The following is a 27,264-nucleotide window of genomic DNA, read 5'->3' as shown; positions in this document are numbered from 1 at the left end:
CAGAGAAACCCTGTGTCCTGCAGTGCAGTGGAGGAGAGCAGTGAGAAGATTGCTCATCACCGCCCTTTCTTTTTCCTCTGCATTTGAGCTCTATGAAACTGTCGTTTGACTCTAAAGCCTGCGTGGTGTTGCTCTGTTGGCATTAACCCTCAGCCCTAACGATGGACTCTTCTTCTTCGTAGGAGCCTCTGCACAGCAGCTCTGCAACCCAAAGCCAAAGTAAGTGACTGTGTGCAGCCTGCATCGCCTTTCAAACAGTAAATGCTAACGGTGGTGGTTGGGGGGGTTCATGTGTAACAGATGCCCACAGAGAATAGGGGAAGCAGGTGCAGAGCGGGCACCCGCCCCGTGGGCAGTGTGAAGTAACCTGGTCTCACGAAATTCTAAACAAACATAAGCTAATACTACATGACATGTGGTTATTTTTATTGTTTCTGTTTGTTTGACTTTCAAGAAGGGGCTTTTCTGTGTAGCCCTGGCTGTCTTGGGACTCCCTCGGTAGATCATGGTGGTCTCAAACTCAGATCCACCTGCCCCTGCTGGATTAAAGGTGTGTGGTAACATATCCAGCTGACACGTTTGTGCTGACTACAGCTCTCCAAGTAGTGTATCCTAGGAACTGGATTCAAGAGTAGAGTGTTTTATCCGGGTGGTGGTTTCATATGCATACATACGACATTTAAACCTGACTCACTCTGTTGTCTGATGGGAGTAGACCAGGCTTCCTGTTCTGTCTGGAGAGATAGGATGCCACTTAGCAAATAAGTCAGAACCAAATGGCTTCTCCGTCCTGCCCCGATTCTATCGCTCCAGCATAGTGTGAGTTGTCAAGACAGTTGATGGGAATTGATAGCTATGCTAGGACATAACACCTGGGCAGGCAGGCTGAGGCTGCACGACCAGTGTGGTGGTGGATGGTCCTGCCCATGGATGCCAGCCCAGCTGTGGACAGGGTTTCTGTGTGCCTCTTCTCCTTGCATGTCCCTCCCTTCTGTCCGTTTCTGTCAGCAGGGTTTTTTTTTTTTTTTTCCCGTGGGCCATGGCTGTGTGGCAGCTGGTTCTAACTTTAGAAAGACAGAACCTTTCACCATCCTGCCGTCAGGTCAGTGGCAGATGAAGTGTAAGTTCTGTTGACTGGGCCTGAAGCACTCCTTGGCCTGTGCAGCCTTGGAGCTTCTAGACACTGGCGGTGTTGCCGGGTGTCACCTCCCCGCTGCTAAGCTCAGCGCATCTGGAGTGCTGCTGCCTCTCCTCTCGATATTTTGGGACTGTTATCCTAATGAGAACGCGGCCTTTCTGAAAGGGAGCTGTATGGATGAATGCAGACTCCATTGAAGAGCGCAGTGTGCGAGCTGGTTTCGCGTCAACTCAACACAAGCTGGGCCCCCATTAGAAGAGGGAGCTTCAGTAGAGAAAATACCCTCACCAAACTGGCCTGCAGGCAAGACTGTGCTGTATATTCTTGATTGTGGGAGGGCCCATCACTGTGGGCCCGTCACCTGTGGGCTGGTGGTCCTGGGTGCAAAAAGAAAGCAGGCTGAGCCAGCCATGAGGAACAAGCCGGTAGGCAATGCTCCTCCGTGGCCTCTCCTTCAGTTCCTACCTCCAGGTTCCCGCCCTGACTTCCCTGGGATGGCGGCACCACCGAGGCCGAAGACACAATCAACCCTTTCCACTCCAACTTGCTTTTTGGTCTTGATTTTTTTTTTTTTTTTTTTTTAACCACAGTATTTGTCAAAGTATGCCAGCAAGTGAATTCTTCTTTTTTTTTTTTTTGGTCTTTTGAGACAGTTTCTCTGTGCAGCTCTGGCTGTCCTGGAACTCTGCAGACCAGGCTGGCCTCAGACTCAGAGATCCGCCTGCCTCTGTCTCCTGAGTGCTGGGATTAAAGGCGTGCGCCACCGCCGCTGCCCAGTCAATTCTTAATTCTTTATTTCTAACACTTGGTTGACTTATCCAAAACTTAGGTTTGGGAGTCTATGGAGAGAAGTGTAATGGTTGTGTGAGTATCTTGTTGTTTATGTCTGAGCCTAGACTACATGGTCTAGAGCTGTCAATTTGCAGTCTGGTCAGGATGACCTCACAGGGGTCCTTGTGAATCCCTGTGGTCCGGAGCTTTAGCTAGGCCACAGGACCGCAGTTTGAAAGTGTGAGGGCTGCTGCCACCATGAGGAGGGAGTGGGTAACTGCAACAAGAACTTGATGTCCGCCATTCATCTGCTGACCTTGTGTCCAGGCGGGGGCTGCCTCCTAGCCAGCACCCTGCCTCACTCTGTTCCCTTTAGGATACAGGGCAGTACTCGGGCTTGATCTTTCTGTGGCACCCCTGTGCTGTCCTGGGTCCAGTTCTGTGAACCCGACTCTCCCCTCTGTCCCCGGCCAGTGCGCCGCACCCCACAGCCATCCTCACTCAGGACAGAGATGGGGCTTGATCCCTCCTGTTCTCCACACGAGGCTCCGTCTTCCTGAAGCCGCTCCTGTGTTCACTCCGGCAGAACCCCACAGATTCTCTGATTCAGCCATCTCATGCTTTCTATGGTTTGCCTTCTTTGGTCATGTGGGGCTGCTCTGGAGTCTCAGACAGTAAGCTTACCTAATTGCCACGTGCACTTACCTCACACTGCCCTAGGTTGCGTATGTTTGTGGGCCTGTTTCATGTCCCTCAGGCAACCATAAGCACGCCTGAAGACCGGGCCAGATGTCTGAACACACTGGTCTCCACGAGGCAGTCTATAAATAGCTGCTGAGTGAATGAATCAGGCCATGGGAGTGTGGCCCCAGGAGGGACAGGTGGGTCGGAGGCTGGGCAGTCACGGACGGACCTGGGAGTGAAGCCAGGTGGTCTGTGAGGACAGCACTGTCATGGAGCACCCCCGGGAGCCCAGCCAACCATCATGAAGAGCAGAAACTGTCCCCCACAGTCCCGAGCAGGTGGGGGTGGCGTGCGCAAGCTCCTTTCAGAGCAGCCCTGGACAAGAGCTTGTCCTGAGAGGCTGCACCAAATGCAGGGGCCAGTACAGAACTGGTACTGTGCCTGGGTAACGGGGAGAAGCCTTGAGGAGGGCACCTAGAGCGAGTGAGTGAGCGAGTGTATAAATGTGTATATGTCCGTGCTTCTCTCTGACTGTGTCTTCCTTCCCACAGAACAGTATGATGCGCCTTCAAAAACCCACCCTAATTCCCAGCAAGGAACATCGTAAGTAAAAAAAGAAAACCAAACTCCACTTATTAAAATTTGATAACGTGACATTGAACTTTCCCATGTAAGCTCATTATGTAGATCACTCCCTCTCCTCCTTTCAGTTAATGACGACCATAAAACATGGGTGCACAGCACAGGAAGTGACTCGGTTATTGCTGAGTCAAGGGTTATGCACTATAGGACACCGCTGAGGGTTTTCTGGAGAGAAGGTTTTGAGCCATTATTTATGCATTGATCATGGAACTCAAAAGGCTTTAGCTTTTAAAATTTCAAACTTAAGTAGCTTTAGCTTTGGCAATTCAATTTAGGAGATGCGTGGAATGAGATTTTCTGCCATTTTCCAGCCTATTTAATGTCAGCAGCCTGTTCTGCCACCCAGATGTTCTTTTCCAGGCCAGGCATGTCTAAATGTATTCTGGGTTTTTGGAACACTTAGTCTTCACATTATAGATGTTTAATCAGCATGCTGACCCAGTTTATTTCTTAAAAGTCAAATTCCTTCTTCCTCTTCGCCCTCCCCCTGAATGTGATTGCCGGGGCCTAAGCGATGCAGCATGCTTCTCCCTCCTTGTCGGAGGCGTCACAAGCACACTGACGTGCTCGATGGCCGCACGGGTACTCTCAGAGTTCTGCTGTCCCAGAGAGAGAGAGGGAACAAACTCCTTTGGTCTGGGTGTGTGGTGCCCCAGGAGGCCAGAAGAGGCCGTTGAGCCCCTGTAACTGCAGTTTTAGATGGTGGCGAACCACCATGTGGGTGCTAGGACTTGAACTTGGGGTCTTTCAGAAAAACCGGCAGTGATCTTAACTGCTGAGCCATCTCTCCAGCCTGCTGCTTCTATTTTTTTTTTTTTTTTTTTTAGGATCAGTGTTTGTCCCTTGTATTTTGGAGGACGGGCATCATTTACCAAAAAGCATCTATTGAGTAGAAAAGATTGTTCCATGTTGGTGTGGCTGAATGAGATGGGCCTAAGTCTTCATTACCAAAGACCAGCTCTTGATGGAATGATTTTCATTTTAGCATAGAAAGTGAGAAGTTGCCTAAGAGTTTTGATAGATAACTTTTCATCCTTTGAAGTATGGGTTTTTTTTTTTTTAATAGTGTATTTTAATGTGGTCTTGGTGGATGAGACCAAGTTTTTGCTTAACATCCTCTGCTTGAAAACGACAAACCTAACTACACTTTGTCACTTGCCTTTTCCCTTTTCTGTTTTGTGCCTTCAGCTTTGAGTCACTGGCTTAGACTGTGGCAAGAAAGAAGGTGGTAGGGCCAGGGGTCAGCACTGTGGGAGCCGGTAAGACTGCCCCAGGCTGTCAGGCTCTGCACAGGTCTGTGGTGGGTGGAGGCAAGCCGGGTCATGGAAGAAGGTGCTGGCCATTGTCTTAGGGGCACCCCGGAGGGAGAACTGAAGCCCAGTGTTCACCCGGCAGCCAGTCCAGCAGAGGCAGGATGGGCAGAGCATGGAGGGCAGGAAGTCGCAGTGTCTCTGCACGCTGAAGCAGAGGTCACTTCCTCCCCTGCCCATCGCACATAGGCTCAGTGTCCTAGTAACAGCACCATGGGAATCAGAGAAGCCCGAAAGCCCATTGCAGTGTAGACCCCATGACCCCGTGAATCTCCTAAATGAAAACAGACTTTGGAAGTGAGGACTTTGCTCTTCAGAGACTCAGGGCGAGGTACAGAGAGGACCAGGGCAGGTAGATGACGGGGGAGGCTGGGCAGATAGAGGATACGGCTTGTGCGGACTCAGGAGTGCTGTGGGATTCTGGGTTCCTGCTATTGATGAGTGCCAGAGTGGGACATGCCCAATGAAGGCAGGAACTCCTTTTCTGCGCTTGCCCGTAGTGGAGAGCGTGTGAGCGTGGCATCCCGGCTGATTTACCCTGGGCTGTTCTCACACTTGGTGTGTCAGTTTCTTGGTGACCCGGTGACAGCGTTCGGACTCACTGGTGTAGCTGAGCTGTTTGAGTGGCAGGTGGAGTGTTAGGGCGATAGTCTAATGTCCCTTGCACATCACAATTGTTAATTGCAGGGGTTATTTAAACTCTGGCGTAAAGAAATCAACCTAAGTTTTGCCAGTTCTAGCTGATACATTTAAAGGAAGAGTGAGGCCACAGCCCTTCCCCTTCGTCTGTTTGCTTCTGTCTAGTCTGAGTGGAAGAGCCAAGTGGTGGCAGAATGTATACACAAAGGAAATGTCTATTTGCACACATTGCTTTTGTGTGCATGTGCCTTAAGCTCTAGTTGCTTTTCAGCGGACCCCTTCAGCAGAGTTCTGCCGGTAACCGATTGGCTAAGGTGTGAGTGCTGTTCGCCTCCAAGGGCGGGTGTGTTTGTTTAAGGGTGCTTGGCTGTCAGTCAGCTTTCCTTTCCAAGAGGTAGATCTGCAGTCTTGGCTCAACACACAGAACAGCCCTCTCCCTGAGGGCATCGAGTCCCCTGTCGGGTCCTCTCTGGGAGTGCAGAACAGTCGCTCCGGAGGGCTCACGCCTTAGACGCTGCTCCTCAGCTGCCTTCTCTTCCCCCATCAGTGATAAGCCCCGCCAAAGGCCACTTCCATCCCTTCTTCTCGGCCTCCGAAATCAGCCCCTACTTTGAATAAAGGAATGAAAGACAGAAGTCATATTTTTCCTTCCCATTTGAAATTTCCCTTACCTGGAAGACTGTGTCTAAAAGAGGGAATGTGGCACTTCAGTTATGAAGACAGAGACGAGACGGAAGGGGCATAGTTAATGGCGCCAGGGGAAGTGTGATGGTTTTGTAATAAACTCAAGTATTCAGCTGGTCTGTAGTGCTAGCTTTTAAACACCTCCATGATAGGCGCGGGAGGGCCAATGTCAGCTTAGTGCGCTACTACTGAAGCACCACATCAGGACCTAATGTCAACTGAACGGCTCCACATGGCTTTTCCTTGTTTATCGTGTTTTGTTTTTCTGTGATGCAGGGGATTGAACTGTGGGCCTTACTCAGGCGCCTGGATACTTGGCACCCCTGGTCCCCAAGATATCCCTTAGAGCGGGGTCTGCCGACACAGTTGGCTTGTCCCAGTTAATTTAAATCATTTTAACCTAAGAAAAGTAATTTTTCTCTTTGCCATTCTATAAGAAGTTAGCTCACACTGATGTCATAGTTGGAGACCCACTGGCAGCTCTAACTGAAAGTGTTGTTAACAGGGCAGTATCATCGAAAAGAAAGGAGTCAGGTGGAAGTTTTGTTTCTAGGTGCTGGGGTCTCTCCCCACTACTTCAGGAACAAAGGAACCTGTTCCTTTGTATGTTTGTGGATAGTGCTTTGTAAGCGTCGCCGCAGCAGAGCACGGTTCTACACCTGGTTCTTTGACAAGGGACATCTTGTTTTCAGGAGCTCGAGCACAGAGGGTTATGGGTGTGCACATGACGACTAAGTTAACCTGCACATAGAAAGAAGTGTTTTGCATGTTTCTGGAGAAAAACTAGAGGTTCTGACAGTAAGGATCTTAGCTGCTGTTTATCCTCCTTCTCCTCCTTTTCCTCATCCTCCTCCTTTCTCTTTTTTTCTCAGCCTTTTATTATAATAGCTTATGATCTGATTTTTTATTTATGATATGTAGTATCCTCTTTATAATTTGTACCCTCCCATAGCCTCCCACAAGGTAATCGTGGCCCATATTTCTGCCCTATTTCAAAAAGAAACCAATTACAGGTAGCCGCTGTTAGTTTGACCCCACTTGCTCCTTCTCGAGTGCTAAAAATTAAGCCAGAGGTGAGTTTATTTAAGTAGTTTTGAGAATCTTGGGTGTTGAGAATGTTGGCAGAGAAGTCCCTGGAGAAGCTCTGTCCTAGGAAGTAGACATGGGAGAAAGACTTGTCTCTCTGTCTTCATACAGTAATGCTGGACGCACAGCTGCCAGAGCGGGCCTGGCTCCATGCATTCTTGCCGAGGACCAGACTACGGAAGGCATTTGCACAGAGGCTCCGGGCTGTCTGTGTCATGGATGTGCGGGCTGACCTCACCTGGACTAGAAGTGCTGTCACTCTTCTGTTGTGGCCCAGAGTTCCTTTCCTGGAATAGTTGGCTCCCTTTGAACAGTGTGGGCTCGGAGGACAGCACAGGACACAGATTGTTGAGGGCTTTACCTTGGAGCTTGGAAATGACGTTAGGCATTTGATCAGTTAAAGTGTGGGAGGGTTTAGTTAATTTTCATAGGGAGACTGGCGTATTCATCCTAATAGGATAGTTACCGTTTTATGCTAAATTGAGGTCTCTCATATTTCTTGTAGAACATAGATTTAATTCTGTCAGATCCTCAAATTGTTGTGTTTATCGAGCGATGGGTCAGAGCCAGATCTCACAGCATAGGGATGGACTCTGCACCCCAGTTCTATGGTAAAGCGGCCATTTTCCCCTTACTCATTACTCACTCACTAAAGGGGCTGCTGGTTGTTCAGCCTGCCTAGTTTTTCATCCAACCCCCCTCCTGTCCTCCCCCCTTCTCTTTTCCCCTCTCCATCTTCCCTAACTCTGGCTTCTTCCCTTTTCTGAGAATTGAACCTCAGGAGCCGGAAGTGTGAGTTTGCTCACTGAGCTGCAGCCACAGTGCTCCAGGCAGCACTTCATGGTGAGCCGCGCTCTGGGCTCAGGAACACGAAGTGGAAATAAATGCCTTTGCTTTGGCCTCAGAATTCACTGTGGGTGAGGAAGGACGCCTCCATGGGGGCTGCTGCTCCCTCGACCTAGGTTCCATGGACAGGACAGGACCGGATCTGGGAGATTTCCTTTCTTATTAGGAGGATGCAAAGTGCTCACCCAGCTGTGATTTCACCTCATTCTGCGTGCTCAGGAGCCAGTCCCCTCACAGAATAGCCCAAAAAGCCGAAACCCAAAACGGCCAAAAGCCAAACCAAACCAAACCAAACATGGATTTCTTTTGGGAAAATCAGCAGCGAGCAGCCTCTGCTCCCGACCCCTCTTGTGCGCGACCTCCATTTTCCTCAGCTGCAGATTCTGCTTTTTAAAAATCATAACAGCGCTCAGGAATTTCTCCCACCAAGCAAGGTCTGATCATGACTTTTAGATAAGCTAAACCGTAGGCGTCGTACGGTGGCCGGCTGCCGCGTGCTGAGTCACCCTCATCTGGTGATGTTTAAACCGGTTTCTGGAAGGCTTCCTGGCCGCTCCCGGCTGCATCAGCAGACACCGACAGTACGCTTCTGTCTGCTGATTCTCATATGACACATGTCGGCCCTTTGTTTTTGTTTTTCTGCAGTCTCATGTAGCTGGGGTTAGCCTGGAACTTGAACTTGCCCTGCAGTTGATCCTCCCGCCCCTGCCTTCCACCTCCCAAGTGTCAGCTTTTCAGGCATGTGCCACCATGTCTGTTTTTGGTTTCTCTCCGTGTGCCTACTTACCTACCGACTGTCCACAGGAGTGATGACGGTTGTGGAGGCGGAAATACAACCTGCAGCAGCCCCCCTCACTACCAGTTGGGACCAGGGGTCCAAGTGCAGGCACCCTGCTTCCACAAACCTGCCTCACTTTGAAGCACTTCACTGGCCCATGACATTTTGTTGGTTTGTTTGAGAGAGGGTCTCTGTGTAGAGCAGGCTGGCCTTGAACTCAGATCCTCCTGAGCACTGAGATTATAGGCATTTGCCACCAAGTCAGGCCTGGCCAGCTTTCTCTTTATGAAGTAAAATTGCTAACAGATTTAGACCATGGGAAACACTGAGTGTTTAAATTGCACTAATATCTTATATTAAATTTTACATAAGTGATAGGATTCATTTCACCTTTTTGGCTGAATTTCTTATGCTTTTTTTGTTGTTGTTTTGTTGTTTTTTAGTTTTTCAAGACAGGGTTTCTCTGTGTACTGAGGTCTGTCTTCAGCATTCTCCTTCACTGAGCAGTGTCTCCACTTTAAAAGTCCTGAGTAGCTTTTCCATCACCACACCTTTTATTATCAACTTCTCAGCCTGTGTAACTGGAAGGAGAAATGTATAGAACTTTCACGGTGCCTGCTGTTTCCAAATGAGCTCACGACTTCCGGTGTGTGCCTTGACTTGTTAGGAGGGTATAGCCGTAGAAGTTAGCTGTTTTTCAGTACATGGGGAAGGATAATTTTTAAGTCTGTGCTGTGGGTGGGAGTGTGGTGAGATTACAGGATCATTTGTGGTACAGAAAATTAAGAAAGATTGGTTTTGTACAAAAGCAACACAGTAACTAGGAGACAATGTTTCTTCTGGGGTTTTGTTGGTGGTGGCTCATATTGAGTACACCTCACCAACCTTGCCAGCCTCCCAACCCTGCCAGCCTCCCGCCCTGCTGTGTCACACACCTGTTTTTTTTTTTTTCCCCTCTCTCCCAAGTTAATCCCTTTTAGTTTTTGCTGTGTCTCCTGGCAAAGCCAACCTAGCAGCAAACCTGTTAAGTAACTTTTTTTTTTTTTTTTTTTTTTTTTGCATACCCTTCTGATGGCCCATTGCCAGGTCCCATGACTGAAGGCCATGGTAAAATTGGAATTTAGTTTGGTAAACACCAAGCAAAGATCTTCAATTTACAAGTAGTTAAAATTTTTCTTTTTCTTTCGATTTTTCTTGTGTTTTTTGGTTTTGTGGTTTTTTGGTTTTTTTTTTTTTGTTTGTTTGTTTGTTTGTTTGTTTGTTTGTTTGAGACAGGGTTTCTCTGTGTAGTCCTAAGTGTTCTGAAACTCTAAATCCAGGCTAGCCTCAATTGAACTCAGAGATCAGTCTGTCTCTGTCTCTAGAGTGCTAGGATTAAAGGCCTGAGCCACCATGTCCAGCTTCAATTTTCATTTAAAAAAAAAAACTTATTTGGGAATTTTTTTTTTTTTTTTTTTTTCATGAGCTGGTGAAATAGTTCCTTGGTAGAATCACCACAGCACACACAAATGGCCATTCATGAAAAGTCCGGTTTTATAATTTATCCCATTGGAAAATGTAGTGCTTAAAAATAAAACAAAACAAAAACTAGGGCTTCCTGAAGGAACCATGCCTTCCTACTTCATGGTGCTACAGTAGGAATTGCTGGTCCAATTACTGAGGAGGTATTTTGAGATCTACTGAATGATTTTTTTCAAGTTTGCTTTCTGGAACATAAGTAATATATGAAGAGTTTTTTTTTTCCATTTTGGTAATAATTATGCTTATAAAATTGGAAAGAGGGCCAGGCATGGTGGCAGATGTCTTTAATTATGGCACTTGAGAGGCAGAGGCAGGTGGATTTCTGAGTTTGAGGCCAGCCTGGTCTACAAAGTGAGTCCAGGACAGCCAGGGTTCTGTTACACAGAAAAACCGTATCTCAAAAACAAAACAAAAATTGGAGAGAAATGTGAGAGACATTGACACACTTGACACGGGGTTCTCCGTGGAGAAAGCTTAAGATGGAGGGTGAGTGCTCATATTGGAGAAAAAAAGTGTACAGTTTATTTAGAAACATTTTTAAAAAGAAAATGTCATAAGCCAGAATGCCTAGCAATGTGTAGAAATACAAATTTTAGGAAGTGAGCTGGCTTTCCTCCCCACCAGTAAGGCCAAAATATACTCTTACCAGCAAAAGGGCTATTTGTATTACCAATTAAATTAATTGGAACATTGATTTGTATCCAAGCAGACAAAAGAGAATGTTTAATTTTTTTGTTTGTTTGTTTGTTTTTGCCTATGAAAAATAGTGCCCTTTGGACAAAAATACAGATCACTGTTTATTGCCAGTTGTCATGAAGTGTCGTGTGCTTGCTTTAGCACTGTTGAAGTACTTTGCATCCATCCAGCACCAGCGTGTGGTAGGATAGTCATTTATTCCACTTTTCTCTGAGGAAGGAAGTTCTGGATTACTCGCTGTGCATACATGTTAGCTGAGGACACCGTCTCGGCATATTGGGAGTGCCCACCTGGTCCAAAACATGTGGGATTTCAGGTTTTGGCATTGGAAGGAGCTTGGCTGATTGATATGTTCTCAGCGTTCAAATGGTAAAACTTGTGTTTCTAGAAAATTAAGTTAAGCAAGCAGACAGCACAGGCCTCCAGCTTATTTGCCCCCCTCCTTCTCGGTATCTCCAGCATGTGTCCTAGTTATCTGCCAAAAAATTGTTAGGAGTTCTCTCAGAGTCCCTCTGTCCATCTCTTTTTCCCAGCATGCTCGAGGATGACCTGCAACTCAGTGATAGTGAAGACAGTGACAGCGACCAAGTGAGTGTTGAACTCTTGAGACCTGAACCTTCTTAGCCTGCCAGGTGCATCCCAGCCGTTTGTCCTAACCTGTGCTCTTGTTCTTCCCTGGACCCTCTCGCCCAGGCCGCCGAGAAGCCTCCGAGCCCACCTGCACCTCCAAGGTACCGTCTGCACGCCTCCCCGAATCTGACCCCAAACTACTGCCCCCACCCCCGCCACGAGTATAAGGTCTTCAGTGCTTTGTAGCTTCCGAAAGGGACGGTGCAGGGTCCCAGCTGCCAGTCTGATTAATTTACAAACTTGAGTCAGCTGGTGTAAAAGAGGAAGAGGCCCCATGACCACCTGCGGCATCATTTTGGATGTTAAGTTGGATGTTGGGGTTGGAGAATGGGCTTGGCAAAGTGTGTGCAAGGACCCTCAGCACCCACTAGGAGCTGGGTGTGGCTGCACAGCCCCAGGAGACAGGCAGGTTCCCTGGCATTGTCGGCCCATCCGGCCTAGTCCACGAGGACCCTGCCTCAAAAGTGGAAGAAGACACATGTGGCCTCCACATGCACATGGATTCACGTGTACAAGTGTGCATGTTCACCCTTATGTGCACACACTTACACACACTCCCAACTGAGCCAGGTATGATGGCGTAAGCATGATCGGGATTGAGGCAAGAGGGTAGAAAATTAGAGGCCGGAAGGCGCTATAGAGTGAGGCTTTAAAAATATTTTTAAAAGTAAGTTAGAAGCGCGATTTATCAGCATTGTGTCACCAGGGTTTGACAAGTCAGACAACAGAGCCAGAGCTTTTGCCAGACTGTTGGATAAGTGTGTCTTCAAAGTCAGCAATACTGATTCCTCCAAAACTCGCTCCTGGTGGCGCTGTTTTCTTAGTTCCCGCTGCTTTAAACCCTGACTCCTAGGACAGTTCATGTGAGGGGGCCACGCTACTTCACCTTGAAGTGAATCAGACCTGCTTTACAAAAGGAAAGCCCTGTGACTGGGAAGTGGAAACTCATTTTTTAGGTATTCTTACAGTATTTTCCCCGTTACTAGCTGTGATGATTTAAAGTGAAGAATACCGGTTCCCTCATAGACAAAGACCTAAGCCATTTTGCTGCCTCGCCAACTGCTCAGCTGCTTGCAGAGAAAGTCACCAGAAAGAACTTGAGTGTCAGGAGTGATGGTGAAGCTATTAACATTGTGAAACATTGGTTACACAATCACCCAACCTGTCTGTTATATCCAGTTTTGTTAAAATTTCAAGTGCCTCATACTAACTCATAAAATATGACAAACTGGTCTAATGTAAAGGCCAAGGAAAAGGCAAGTGTGAAAGCAGAGGGCAGGGAGAAGGTAGGAGCAAGAGTTTTCTTCACAGCGTGTCCTTCCCCTGTCACTGGCCAGGCTCTGCAGCTGGCTTGGGGCTGATGGAGCCAGCCCTATGAGAACGGAAGGACACTGCTCTGAAATGACCCCAGCCAGTAATTTTTAAATTATTACTCATTATTTAATAAGCGTTTGTTTTGAGAATGCTGTAGGTAGGCTTGGAAACACTGAAGGCTATAGTTAAAGATTTCTGCTTTGGGTGATACCATTTAGGACAGCTTTTAAGATTGCACATGGTCTGAAACTCTGTGTCTAACCTTGATCCATACGTTTTCCCATTGACCTCGAGTTAATGGCCTCCTTGTAAAACTTGGAGTTGTCCATGCTCAGCTAGTCATAAAGAATGGCCCATTGTGTAATTCCACCAGGAAGAAAGACTGGGCCACTTCTGAGTTCACCCTGCCAAGGAACACTCTCTGTTCAGTAACGCCTAGATGCTGTGCAGTTAGGTCCCGAGTAGAGGAGAGAGGGAGGTTTTACACACCAGCTTTTCTTTTACACTTCTTTTGAGTTATATTGAGTGGGAGCAAGTCATCTTCCTGAGCCACACAGTAAACGTTTTAGCCTTTGTGGGACATGTGAGACTCTGTGGTAACCCCTTGACTCTGCCATTGCAGTATGAAAGCAACCAGTGGTGGCCTATGGGACAGCACGTGCAGGCGTGTTCTAATAAAACTTTATTTGGAGACCCTGGCAGGGGCTGTGCAGGCCCTTGACACTAGGCATCAGGCAGAGGTAACAGCTCATAGCGTGAGGAATCTTTGAGGAGTGGAGTCCCGCAAGCTCCTCCCCTGCAGTTACCTGGTGACCACTGTGCACCGTGACACGCCGGCAGTGATAGCGGGCAGAGGCCGCGGGGGAAGAAAGCCCGTGTGGGTGGCCCTCTAACTGTCGCCCCCGCTTGCCCTGCAGCGCTCCACAGACGCTTCCCGAACCCGTGGCATCGGCACATTCCAGCAGCGCGGAGTCGGAGAGCAGCGAGTCGGACAGCTCCTCAGACTCGGAGAGTGAGAGCAGCTCCAGCGACAGCGAGGAAAACGAGCCCCTGGAAGCCCCAGCTCCCGAGGTACCGTGGGCCGCTTCAGAGGGCGCTGCCTGTTCGGAACGCGGTCCAAGATGGCGGTGTGCCTGATCAGAACACGGCCAAGATGGCGGTGTGCCTATTTAGGGCGCATCCAAGATGGCGGTATGCAGGCTCTAGTCAGAGCCTGACTCTGCCATTGAGGAGACTGAGCATTCCCACCACGTGAAGCCTGCTTTTTCTGCTCTCTGCTAAGCTAGTGCTTGCAGCCATGACAGGCTCCTTTTTGCTGCTATGTGCTGCTTCCACCCCAGTTTCTTCTTTTTCTCTCTTTTATTCATTCCCCACCCCCACCCACCCCCGGTTTTTCAAGACAGGGTTTCTCTGTAGTTCTGGCTGTCCTGGAATACTTAGTGTCTCTGTCTCTCTCTCTCTCTCTCTCTCGCCCCCTCCCACCCCCTTCCTCCCTCTCTTGCTGTAGACCTGGCTGGTCATGGAGATCCGCCTGCCTCTGCCTCCCAGAGTGCTGGCATTAAAGGCATGTGCCACCAATGCACAGCCAGTTTCTTCTCTTTTGAAAAGGGAAACTTGTTTTAGGCAGGTTACTGTATTAGTGTCAGTGAAAGTTCTTTGAAAATTCAGGAATCTGTAAGTTAAAGAAAATGAAAGAAACGTAATCTAGGAACAAGTCATCAGTTCTGATGTTGATGGCAACATGATTTGTCTTGCTCCTTCCTGCCACAGGTCCGTACAGTAGGGACAGCTGAGTTTGTTGTCACCACATTGTGGAAGTACTATAAAGATAAAAAACAGTGAGACTGGACGCCTGGGGCCTACATTTCCCTAGAGAATTCACACAGTGTGCTGTTTAAACACCAGAAATGGTCTGTAACAGCTAACAGGGTTGCCACATGCTTTCAGCACCCACACAGACATTTGAAAAACTGAGCTCATGAAAAGGGGAGGTGTTGTTATTTTCTTTTTAGTAGAGGCCATCCTTACAGAGAACACGGCCTCTGTATTTAAGACTAGAATTCCAGGGAAGGAGGCATCTTGGTAAGAGGGCATTAAAGTTTTCTGTGTCCATCTCTGCAAGATGGTAGTTTAGCTAGAACAGTGACTAAACACAGCTAGAGATCGGGCTGTTCGCCTCAAGGGCCTGATTGAGGTGTGAGCACAGTGCTGTGAGCTGTTAATGAGGGTGGCAGAGATTGAGGCGTGAGCACGGTGCTGTTAGGTGTGGCTCTGTGCCAAGCACAGAATAGGCATTTGGGGGCTTCCTCTAGTTTGTTTTCTGAGGTTCATGTACATGCATCAGCATTAGTGGCTTTTGACGTGCCCCTTAGAGTTTAAAACAACTCCGTGGGTCTCGATTCTTCTTGTGGAGTGACTGTATGGAAATGGTTTTAGGTCTTAGGGGGAAGGGTGGTGACCGTGCTGCTAGACCACGTTTGTGATGCTCACTATGAGATGTTTGTTTTGTTTGGGGCTTTTGTCGTGGTTCTGTTCTCTTGGGTCCTGCTCAGCACACTTTCTGCCTCTCAGCTGTGTTTAGCCCTGTGCTCCTCAATTAGAAAAGTGTGCATGCTTGTCAGGTTATCAGCAGAAAATACTCAGAAAACAGTGACGTCTGAGTCCAGTAAGGTTTAAGTTAAGCACATTTGGCTGCATCCTTGAAACCTATTCCTCACTGGGCTGTGACTTCTTAGGGCCTCGGCTCAGTCAACTCAGGACATAAAAGGTTTTATCCTATATCTGTTATAAGTAAATTATTTTTCATTGTCCAAAGCATGACTGCAGTAAAGCTGGCTGTGGCAGCGCATATCTATAGAGCCGACACTGTGGATCCTGAAGCCAGAGTGCAGCCTGGGCTACTTACCATACCCTAGCTCCAAAAACCCCAACTAAACAGAAGTCCATCAAGGTAGACTTCCTAGGTGCAAACTAACTATTCCTGCCTCACATTTTTAAAGATAATTCAGTGAAGACGCCATGTCTGTGTGGGGACAGCGCTCTCGCCTGAGGCCCTCTCTTGGGAAGAGCTTGTCTTGGTTTGCTTTCGTGTCCCCTCAGGTAGTTAATGCACACCTCGTGAATAACATGAATTATATGATCAACTGCACACAAGCTTTAATGTTCTCACCCACTTCTGTTTTTAATTACTAATTAATTAATTACTTTTGAGCTACTCTGTAGCTCTAGGTGGCCAGGACCTCATTTTGTAAACTGGAAGCAGTCTGCCTTTCCTCCTCCTCCTCCTCCTCCCCTCCTCCTCCTTCTCCTTTTTCTTCTTCTTCTGTCCTCATCTTCTCTTTCTCCTCCTCCCTCCTCCTTTCTCCCTCCTCCTTCTTCCCTCCTCCTCCTCCTTTCTTCTTCATCTACAGGTTTTTTTTTTTCTGTGAGATATTGGCCATCCTGGACTCCCTTTGTAGACTAGGCTGGCCTCGAACTCACAGTCATCCACCTGCCTCTGCTAGGATTAAAGGTGTACCACACCATGCCCCACTTACTTATTTAGTATGTGTTTATGTGGGCATGCTTAACAACTTTGTAGAGTCAATTGTCTGCATCACCTTTACAGTGTTTCCAGGCATCAGGCTCAGGTGATCATGTTTGTGCAATTTAAGTACATAAATATTATGTATACCTCAAGACTTTTTGAACCATAACTCATTCTAAAATAGTCACATATGTATTATGTTCAAAACATTCCCCATGGGGGCTGGAGAGATGGCTCAGTGTTTAAGAGCATGGAGGCTCGGAACCATCTATGTGCTCTAGGATCTGGTGCCCTCTTCTGGTGTGGAGGCATATGTGCAGGAAGTGCACTGTTAAACAAAACACTCTTCATGCTTTCTCTTCTTCCCAGTTTCCACTGTTTAAGTGTAGCTACCATTGAGAGGAACAGAGAGCACATAAGGAAAAGGAGGAGGAAAACAAAAAGCCAGACTTGGATCCTATATGGCACTTCTGTTTGAGCATTACAATCTGATCTAACCAAATCTTTTATTCAAACATCTCAATCCAAATAATTCCTAGCCTCAAGCAGCTATATCATTTGCAGCTTCATTTGGGTATAGAGGAAGCGCTATCATGCTGCTTTTCTCCTTGTTGAGTATACCCATCAGGTTTACCATGAAAGTGGGCCATAGGGCTCCCTTCTGGACCTCCAAGACCACAGTGGAAGTAAATGCATTCTATTTCTGTAACCAGGACAGTCCTTTAGGGACTACTAAATACATTTCGTTGTTCCTGTTTTAGGGGTGAGGTTGTGGGAAGGACTCTTCCCTTTGGATTCACACATATACATTCTAAGGAGCTTGTCAGGGATTGGGCTGTAGCTATGAGCCTTTCCCAAGGCACAGTGGGAAGGGTTTTGTTCCAGGGTGTTCTACCTTATAAATTTATCAGATCATTTAATCATTGTGCTACCACATCCTGAGTCAAAACAGGAAGTCATGTGGCAAGGAGGTACTGTGCTGCTCTGTGTATTCCACACGCTTCAGGCACCGTGCGTGCCAGAATATTGAATATGTTTCTATTTCCGTGTGATAAGATGCCCCACACATTAGAGTAGTTGTCTTCTCCCTCTCAATGAAATTCAGATGAGCACCTGGATGAGATGGCGTATGGAGAAGACTGGACGCGACTGTCACCACAGGAGCAGAGTGGGGTAAACAGAAGAGAGGATACCAGCCGCTGTCTGTCTCAGGGAACCCTGCTGGCTTCTCAGTCTTTGGGGTGCTATTCTGTTAATGAGCACAGGAAACCGAGATCATTTTACTTCTAAGCTCTGCCTGACAAATGAATGCATCTACACCATATGTTTTATGTTAGAATTACATGTTTTTGCAGAGTTGGATTATTTGGCATATTTTACTTTGGAAAATTGTCAGCCATCTTCCCTTTGAAAAAGCTCCGCCCTGAGGCTGAGGGATAGAGTTCAGTGACAAGCCTCTCAGTTTGTTCCCCATCAACTTAAACCACGCTTAAGAAAATCATGTTAGGCCCAGCCTCCTGGACAGGCCTTATCCATGATCTAATCAGTTGAATCATGTGTGTAATGCCTTTTACTTAGCTCTCTGACTGTATTGATAGCCTCATCACATATAAATGACTATTTTTAAGTAAGTAAGAGGAATCAACAGAGCTCTTACCAACTAGTTCTGAAGTATTCTTTTTATTTTATTTTTTTATTTGAGGGGAAAGAGTAGATGTAAATTCCTAGGTGCTCTGTGGAGATCACTTAACTATTCATTCAACCCACCAGTAAGAGCGGATCTTGGGGGGAGGGGAAACAGCAAGTTGGGGGTGGACGGCATGCTCTAAGAAGCATAGTCCTCGTTCACTCTGTCAACCCTGGTATTTTTCCATGTTCTGTATAATTCATAGGATTGCTCAGATAGTGAGAGAGGCAGGGCAGTAATCAGGAGCATATCCTGCTCCAGGGGAAGGCCACACCCGGCCGCTCACAGCTCCCTGTAGCACCTGTTCTGGCCTCTGCAGGTACCTGCACACACACGCACCCCTCTCCCAATATAATTGATAGACATTGTATAAATATATAAAACCCAGAATGAAAATATTTTAGAACGAATAATACAAATTACAAAATAAAATATTAAAAAACATAAAAGCAAAGAATGGCCAAATGTCTCATGGTGTGGCGTGTGTCAATAGTTAATTTAGCAACAACAATGTGAATCACATGGCCTGTCAGTTTCCTGGGTAATAATTGAGGTTGTTTGTTGTGGGTCTTCTCTTTGTGCTTAGGAAAAGGTGTAATTTCAGACCTCGTTGCCAGTAGTAAAAGGATGGAGGAGGGACTAGTCCCTGATAATGTGACTTTACTCTCTCTCACTATGTAAAGGAAATCAGGTCTGTCTGTGTTATATTGATAACCTCATCACATATAAATGACTATTTTTAAGTAAGTAAGAGGAATCAACAGAGCTCTTACCAACTAGTTCTGAAGTATTCTTTTTATTTTATTTTTTTATTTGAGGGGGAAGAGTATAGAGGTAAATTCCTAGGCTGAGAATGCCCACTTCTCCTGGGGACGGTCCTATGTAATTGGACTGCTAATACAAAAGAGTTTGTCAACCCTGATTAGCAAACACCTTTCTCTGTCTGTTTCTAGCCCGAGCCTCCAACAACAACAAACAAATGGCAGCTGGACAACTGGTTGACCAAAGTCAGCCAGCCCGCCGCTTCCCTTGAGGGTCGAGGGAGCACGGAGTCTCCACGCTGGCGCCAGGAAAGTAAGGGTGGTGGTGACCACAGCACTGACCAGCAGCATCCTGAATCCAAAGACCCTTCCCCCAAGAGTTCCAGCAAAGCTCTCCGGGGTCCCTCTGAGGGGCCACAGCCTGGGAAGAGAAGCTGTCAGAAATCCCCTGCTCAACAGGAGCCCCCGCCTCGGCAAACTCTCGGCAGCAAACAACTCAGAAAACCCACCAAGGGCTCTGGCCAGGCAGAGCCCCAGGCCAGCTTGCAGGTGGAGAGCGAACCAGGACCCCTTCCCTATGGCTCAAAAGAGCAGACTTCCAAAGACAAACCCAAGGTGAAGACGAAAGGCAGACCGCGTGCTGTGGGCAGTAGGGAGCCGAAGCCCGAGGCTCCTTCGCCCATGCCTCAGGCAGCCGGGCCCATGCCCATCGAGAAGAGGAAGCATAAGCGCTCCCCAGCCCCCTCCAAGGCCCTCCCAGGCCCTCAGGCCCCAAAGGACAGTGCTGGGGACAGCAACCCCAAGCACTCTGCTCCTGTCTCCTTGACCCAGAGCCAGGGTTCACTCCACAGTGGCAGGGGCAGTGGCGTCAGGACTAGTGGCTGCCGACAGGCTGTCATTGTCCAGGAGGATGGTGGAAAAGACAAACTCCTGTTGCCTTTGAGAGACACCAAACTGCTCTCGCCGCTCAGGGACGAGCCACCACCGACAAGCTTGGTGGTGAAGATCACCCTTGACCTTCTCACTCGGATTCCCCAGCCCCTGGGGAAGGGGAGCCGCCCCAGGAAAGCAGACGACAAGCAGCTGCCGGCTGGGAAGAAGCAGGACCTGGAGAAGAGGAGCTGCGACAGCTCCAGGAGGATGACCAAGAAGAGGAAGGTGAGTGCGGAGACAGCCGTGGGCTGCAGCAGGGTGGGCCACGGCCTGGCGGTGTAGGCTGCAGTGGTGCCTCACGTCCAGTGGTCGTTGAGCTGTAGTTTTGTCCTTGCCCTGCTGAGCGGCCTCTCCAGGGCTCTCTCTCATTCTGCTCATCACTGGAGTTCCTGCGGAAGTCAGCTTTCCACACCCTGCGGCACTCTGAGGGCAGTTTCATGCACGTGGATACCACTGCTTACTCTCTGCCATGTCCCACCTGGCCCTGGCAATCAAGGTCTCCCATGGATTGGAGTGATAATTCTGATTTGTTTTAAAGAACTGTGCTAACTCATGACCGAGTGCTTCGTTGCTAGAACTATTCAAGCAGGCAGGGAGACATCTTGAGTAAAGTGAGCTCCTGAGCATTACCGTTTACTGAGTTTTCGAGGGGAACCTGCATTATTTGAGACTTCCTATTAGAGTTCTGCCAGTTTGGACAGTGTCTTCTTTATTCTAAATTGTTGCGTGCCCGATCTTTTTTTTCCCTGATGAGGAAAGACCAGGGAGCCGAGGGCCACTCTTACTAGCCACCCAGACTGTGACACAAAAGCACACAAAGGGCCACCTCTGCTGACTAGAGGTGAGATTCAGCACTCCTTGTCAACGCTGTCTTACTCAGCAAGGAGTGAGGGCTGGGCATAGCGGGGAAGATCGTAGCTTACCTTCGTGTCTGAGGCCCAGCTGGCTTACCCCCCAGAGCCTGTGTGAGTGGCTACATCCTCGGTAGGCAAAGCCTTTGGGGAGCTTGCTGAAGGGCTGTTTGAGCTACAGAAGGGTAGAGTCCTGTGTCAGGAAGGCCCTATGTGTGGGGTTCGGGGTGAGACAGTCTGTCTGTGCAGCTCCTGCAGTCTCAGTATGCACTGGTAGACCAGGGTGACCTCACACTCAGGTCACCTGCCTCTGTCTGCCTCCCAATTAGAGCCCTGCCAGCGTACCCACTCCTGCCAGCGTATGTCCTGTTGCCTCCCCGTCTTAACCGCCTTGGTTTTACTTTGTGTGGTCTCTGGCTCTGTCTGCTTTTCTGCTCTCCATTGGAATGGAGGGACATTGTCTCCAGTGTGCCCCTGGTTAGATAGAGTTGCTGAAGTCATAGGGAAACCCAGCCTTCAGTGGGATCTAGGCCAGCTCCTCCCTCTCACTCCAAGAACAGTGCTTGCGCCAGGAGGGAGCCAAGCCTCCAAGCATAGCTCAAGGGAAGCTCCTTTAGGTCTGGCTGAGGGAAGCATTCTGTTCAGAACATGGAGAAGTTACAGTTTCCTCATCTTAACTGAGCACATGAGTTCTTCAAAACTGTCTGGTCCAAAAGAAACTCAGGACAGATGCTAACTGTGGTGCCGATTAGCATACCAAAGGGAGCGCTGGCCTCCAGGCTTGTAGCATTGCAGCGGGTACCTGTTAGAGCTTAGAGCGGTGCTGGCCTCCTGGCTGCTCTCACCCACTCCCTATCCTAAACTGGAGCTTCTCAAGCCCAGCTCCCCATATAACCCTGCTGTTTCAGCCATGCCCTCTCCTGGCTCTCAGCCCCTCCTTTTGGCCCTCTCTCTTCTCCCCCCACCCCATGGCCTGTTTCATTCTGCTGTCGTGTTTGTCCTCAGATGCCTCTCCCTCATATCTACAGGAAGAACCTCCCCCTCAACCTGGAACGTCATATCCTCATTTTATACGCAAAGCTCTGGCAGAAAACTGAGAGTGAACCTGAAGCCTGCCTGTCTGATGCACAAGACGGGCCCCGTTGGTTTAAATATTGCTGCAATAGGCCCAGTCTCAGCACCGTCACCTGGTGACAGCAGGGCGCCCTCCCCCATTCCCAGGCAATGCTAACCGATGCTCATGGCGCTGGCAGCAGTGGAACGTGTCCTTGCTGCCTCAAGCTGATGCTTGGGTTGAGCAACTGTGGAGGTGTGCTGAGAGCACGGCCTGGAGAAGACATTCCTTGCTGGAAGCCTCTCATTACTTAGCACCCAGCAGGGAAGCCTCGAGATAGACATGCATAAAAAAAGCCAGCTGAGAGTCCCGTGTCCTCAGTTGTGTTGGTTCCTGGAGTCAGGGGTGGGGCGTGCTGTGAGTGTCACTCGTTCTGTGCGCTGATTGCCGTTCAGGCCTCCCTGGCCCCAGTGGGCTGCCTGGGGTGCAAACCCACAGACCTGGCTCTGGGCCGGAGGGTTTACTGATTTCTCCTTAACTTGGAGATAGTTTCCCAAATTTAGGTGGTGATGACCCCTTCGTTTTCAGCGTGAATACTAGGAAAAGACATTTAGACTATCCCAAATCCTTCACGTGATTGCAGTTTATTTAAAGGTCCCTGAGAGCTGCTCTCCTTCCTGCTATGAAATTTAGCAAAATTTCTCAGAGGATCCACAAGTCTGTAAGGATGTTTAGCCTTAAACTCATGAGAATGTCCAAGAGATTACATGGATGTGGCTCAGTGTTTGAACACCTCTCTAGTACTCTTAAGGCCCTGGATTCAATCCTCAGGCCTGCAAAACCAAAAACCAGCCAATAAGGAGGGGTCAGCAGGGTCAGCGGTGATGAAGCCAGCAGCCATGGCAGCTGCACAACTGGGGCAGGAACAGTTTCCGAGGCAGGAAGTGCCGAAGGAAGTGCACCTGTCCGAAGCAACTGACTGCAGTTAGAGGTTAGAGTGGCAGTATCCTCTCTCTCAGGCTAGAACTCTGCCTCTGACGTGTGGAAGACTGCCACAGGGGACATCAGGCTACACGATAGCAGGTCTTCACGTGCAGCCCTACTGTGTGCTCGCCTCTTTTGTAGACGGTGCCATCTGTTCCCCTGGAGGTTGCCCTTCAAATAACTTGGTGTTCTTTTGATCATGTGACTGGGTAGTCCAGGCTGGCCTGGAAGCCAGAATCCTGCTTCAGCCTCCCAAGTGTGGGGATTACAGTTGTATGCTAAAATTAGTAGATGGCCTTTCTCACTGCTTATTTCAGCAAATAACGGATGAAGGAGCTCACTGGGGCCTTCCTCTTTGTTTTATTAACCAAGAACCCGTCACCTTGGGTTGGGGATGTGTGTATTTATATGCTCCTTCATTCACGTAGACAGAGAAGGGAAGTCACTGTGTGTGACGGAAAAGGTGTGTTGCTTACACTTGGGATGGCTAGCTCTGCCTTTGATACTCATCCTCAGTCCAGCTGTCTGTCTTTCTTGCCCTCAACTCCCAGGTTACTAACCCCAAATTTTGTCCTTAAAGGGGAAGAGTGTGAAATGTGCTGCCTTGGAATTTCTTCCTGTTTATTGGCTGTTAATGACAGCCATGAGGTAGCGGAGGCTGACTTAAGCCTGAGTGTGTGTGTGTGTGTGTGTGTGTGTGTCTGTCTGTCTGTCTGTGTGTGTCTGTGTGTCTGTCTGTCTGTCCCAGCCAGGGAAAGCCGGCCTGGGCTTCTTCCTGTCTTCTCAGGAAGTCTTCTGGTGGTGTGAAGTGAGAAGTTGGACTGGGATTCTATGCCGTTTTTCTTACTGGTCCTCCTTCAGAGTTTCCACCATCAGCTTCTCCATTCTTTCTTGCTTCACCGACCAGGCTCCTTCGCTTCCTGTGTGTTGGCACAGCTGCAGCCGTCCCCTAGCCATTGCCCTTACTGAGATCCACAGGAATCTCAGGGCTGCTCAGTAGTTGCGTGTGTGCATGCCCCTCCAGGTCTCCTGATTTGTCCCCTCTCTCATCTTTCTATAGACACCTGTCTTCTTGGGAAGATTCTTGAAAGAGGCACAGGGTCAGAGTTCAAGATCAATGTATTGATTACACTCACTAGGGCAGTTACAGCATGATTCCTGGCTCCGTGCCTCCATCATCCAGGGCTGCCACCCCAGTGCCCACGCACACTCTTCCTCCAGGATCCCAGGTTCCTCCTCGGACCGTTTCGTCTCCTCCATCATGGCCAAGCTCCCAGCATCTTTCCCCCATTCAGAACCTGTAGCCCTAAGTGACTGTCAGGTTTTCAAAATGCTGCCTTCATTTCCCTTTGAACCACAGGCACCTTCATGGCGAGCCAGTGCAAGGTGGGCACCAGGGCACCCGAGGGAGGGCCTTGCTCGCACAGCCCTGTCTTGCCCTTTTATGGTATTCTTGCCCTTTGCTCTGCTCTTGTAGGTGGTGCAGAGTTTGATGCCTGACACCGCAGGCTGAGAAAAGCCAGCAGTGCTCTGGGACTCAATGGAAGCTCTGAGCCCCTCTGGAGGGCGCAGGGCCACTGGAAGGTTGTCTTCCTAGAAAAAGAAGCTTGGAATCCCCAGACCTTTGACTACATTCCCGAGAGTGGGGTGCCTGCCGGAGAGATTTTTTTTCCTTCTTCCCTTCTAAAGAATATATTGCTTTCACATGACTTTCATGTGGCTTCCTGACCCAGGGAAAGCTAAAGAGCCCATGGCTCCTATAACTGGATGGGTTTTGCTTGGGGAATTCATGTCTCAGTTCCCGACACCCACTGTTGTGGCCCCCACTTTGGCCCTCTCTAGTCTACCCTCATGAGGTTCCCGTATGACCCTGCCCCGGATGGCTGCTGCCCCCTTGGCTGCTGTCCTTAGTTTCCACACTACTGGGCAGATGCTCTGCCCCTGGTGCTCTGTGGAAGCTGGGGCCTTTCCCAACAGGAGTTGCTGTCCCAGTGCACGGCACACAGGGATGGAGCGCACTGGATGGAGTCTCTGCTTGTTTAGCCTGGCAGCAGGCGTCCTTTCTAGCAGGCATTGCGTACTGTGCTTCTGATTTCTGAAGAACCCATAGAAAGCTAATGGTTGAGGTAAAGTGTAAATGCAAGGCCAGGATGCTGGCCTCGAAGCTGTCTGGTGATTGGCTGTGTGCAGTCTCCTCTTGTGTCTGTGACTGGCAGGAGGCTCCAGCTATACTCAGCTGCGGGGAGCGATTTGCTCTGAAGCTCGTTTGCCATGTGTGGCTTAGATGGTGTGTGTGTGGCTTATTGTGCTACCAAGCCTATCCCAAGCAGCGGAAGCTACACAGATAAAAGTGGATTCTTCTTCTCGTCTGGACTTTGTGTTTGGTCTCCTCTTCTACCTAGATACATGTCAGCAGCTTGTAAGTGAATCTCGTCTGTATAGGTGAGCAAATTCTCACTTTTCTCTACATGTCGACTTCTCAGTGCTTGCCTTTGTCATTGCCACCTTCAGTGTAGAGTTCTGGGCCTTCTGGCGGCAGGATGTTTAGGCACAAGTGGGAGCCTAGGAGATAAGGGGTTTACTGCTCCTTTGGCAGAGTCTGTCTTTGCTGTTATTAACCACGAGATGTGCATATGCAAACATCGTTCTGAGCAGAGAGCCAGCCGTGTCACACCAACACCAAAATCCTGTGCATGCCAGCACTTCCCACATCTAAATTTCACTGTAAGCATTCTGAGGCCCCGTGCATAATCATCTGTTAATGCTTCCTGGAGAGATCTAGTAATATTCCTTGGATGAGGACACTGCAGTGGTGAGAACCGGGGCCTCCCACCACCAGTCACTGTGGTGAGTGGTGAGAACCTGGGCCTCCTGTATTACCTGGAGCATTTTCTTCCTTTATGGCACAAAGGATCTGGAGTTGTTTGTAGACTGGCTGTGTGCGCCGGATTCCTAACTTGGGGAACTCAGAGCCAAGAGCTTTGCTCTCGCTGCTCGGGAGATGAGGGACTCTTGCTCATATCACCAGCTTCTAGAGGGCGCCTGCTGCACTGTGCCCCATCGGAGGATGCCGCCGTGCCGTCCTGTGTGGTTCTTCGCAGGGCAAGTGTGTGAAGACAATGAGCTGTGGGGATGGCTCTTATCGTGAACGCTTGTGTTTTCAATGCTAAAACACACAGCATTTTCTTTGTATAAGTGGGTACTTATGAGTTACTTAAATCTTTTATTTTTATTTTTTTAAATTCCCTTCCTTTCCTTGCTCCCACTGGAGTCATGATCATATCATTTAATTACTTTCTATCTTTGTTTTGAGAAGGGTTCTCTCACTTAGCACAGAGTTCACTGATCAGCAAGAACACTGGGCTGTATCCTCAACCTCCTAATGAAGCTCTTTTGAAAAATAAAAATCTCTTTCTTCTGGCGATGTGGTGTGGAGGTTGAGACACAGTAGAAGGCAGACAGTCAGACCCCGAAGGGCCCATTCTTCTCTGTGGTCTGTGTGTGTAGTTGTAGTCTGTTGACGGCCCATCTAGCCGATTTCTTTTTCAACAATGCTGTTGTTTTTCCGTTTCTTTTTGCCTCCTCCTCTTTTTCTTTTTGCAAGGCAGGGTTTCTCTGAGTAGCCTTGGCTATCCTGGTCTCATTTTGTAGACCAGGCTGGCCTCAAGCTCACAGAGATCCGCCTGCCTCTGCTTCCCAAGTGCTGTGATAACAGGTGGGCGCCACCGTACCTGGCTGCTCTTTTTCACTAGAGACGTTTTAAGTATTTTACTGAAGGGTGAACATATGAGTTAGTGCTGCAACTGGACGGTTCATTTCAGAGAAGTGAGGGGGCTCCGTGAAGCCACCTCCTGTCACTGCATGTGAACACGTGTGCTTAGGTGCCGAGTCCCTGCGCATAATAATAATGGCCTTAAGTATATGGAGACAGGGTAATGTGTTGATATCTCTGTCCTCTCGTTATCCCCGGGCCTGAGTGTGAAGAATGGTCTTTCTTCATGTAAAATATGTCTCAATAGAAACTACAGCAAATTTCGAACATCCCAGAGTTTCTTACTAGCCATAAAGAAGAATGCAGTCATTCATTTCAGGAAACAGTGGGACTAGAAATCATCCAAAGTAGCCAGACTCACATAAATCCCATGTTTTCTCTTCTGAAGAACCTAGACTTAGAAATTATAAGACACGCCAGATATGGTGGTGCACACCTTTAATCCCAGCACTTGGGAGACAGAGGCAGGTGAATCTCTGTGAGTCTGAGGCTAGCTTGGTCTACACAGTGAGTTTCAGGACATCCAGACATCCAGAACCACAACAGACAGACCTTACCTCATATAATATGTATGTGTAAGTTACATGTTTTATATGTGTGTATGTATGTATGTATGTGTATATATATATGTTATATATATGATAAAATAGAAGAGGGACCACACAAACACGGATGACAAAGTAGGAGAGGGGATATATCTGTATTTTGTCTGTCCGTCTGAATGACATAAAGTAAGAGAGGGGCTATATATACACATATAGGAGTGACATGAAAGGAGGAGAGAGACATACATATAAGTGACATAAAGTTAGGGAGGGATACCGTGGAAGAGGAGAGGAGGCAGAAGCATCAGGGCAGCCAGGTAATGATCAGGGTACAGCATGTGCAGGCCAACAGTGCCATTCGAGGCCCATTATTTTGCTAGCTTGCGCTCTTTACCTGCATCACACACAGTCC

The 27,264-nt window shown here is 48.5% G+C and overlaps 1 protein-coding gene across 1 annotated transcript in view; it reads left to right on the top strand.

The window, feature by feature from the left end:
• Nucleotides 1-27,264, top strand: part of Aff1 (ALF transcription elongation factor 1) — a 157,771-nt gene that overhangs the window by 116,399 nt on the left and 14,108 nt on the right. Inside the window, 6 exon segments of the mRNA XM_055594511.1 lie at nt 183-219; nt 3,145-3,196; nt 11,329-11,383; nt 11,489-11,526; nt 13,657-13,810; nt 18,906-19,871. Of these exon segments, the coding sequence (XP_055450486.1) occupies nt 183-219; nt 3,145-3,196; nt 11,329-11,383; nt 11,489-11,526; nt 13,657-13,810; nt 18,906-19,871 (1,302 nt within the window).

This window comes from Psammomys obesus, unplaced genomic scaffold (genome assembly GCF_907164565.1).
Source record: "Psammomys obesus unplaced genomic scaffold, mPsaObe1.curated_primary_1811, whole genome shotgun sequence".
In the NCBI taxonomy this organism is placed as follows: domain Eukaryota; kingdom Metazoa; phylum Chordata; class Mammalia; order Rodentia; family Muridae; genus Psammomys; species Psammomys obesus.
Note: the sequence above shows the minus strand (reverse complement) of the source record. Positions and strands in the feature narration are given on the sequence as shown.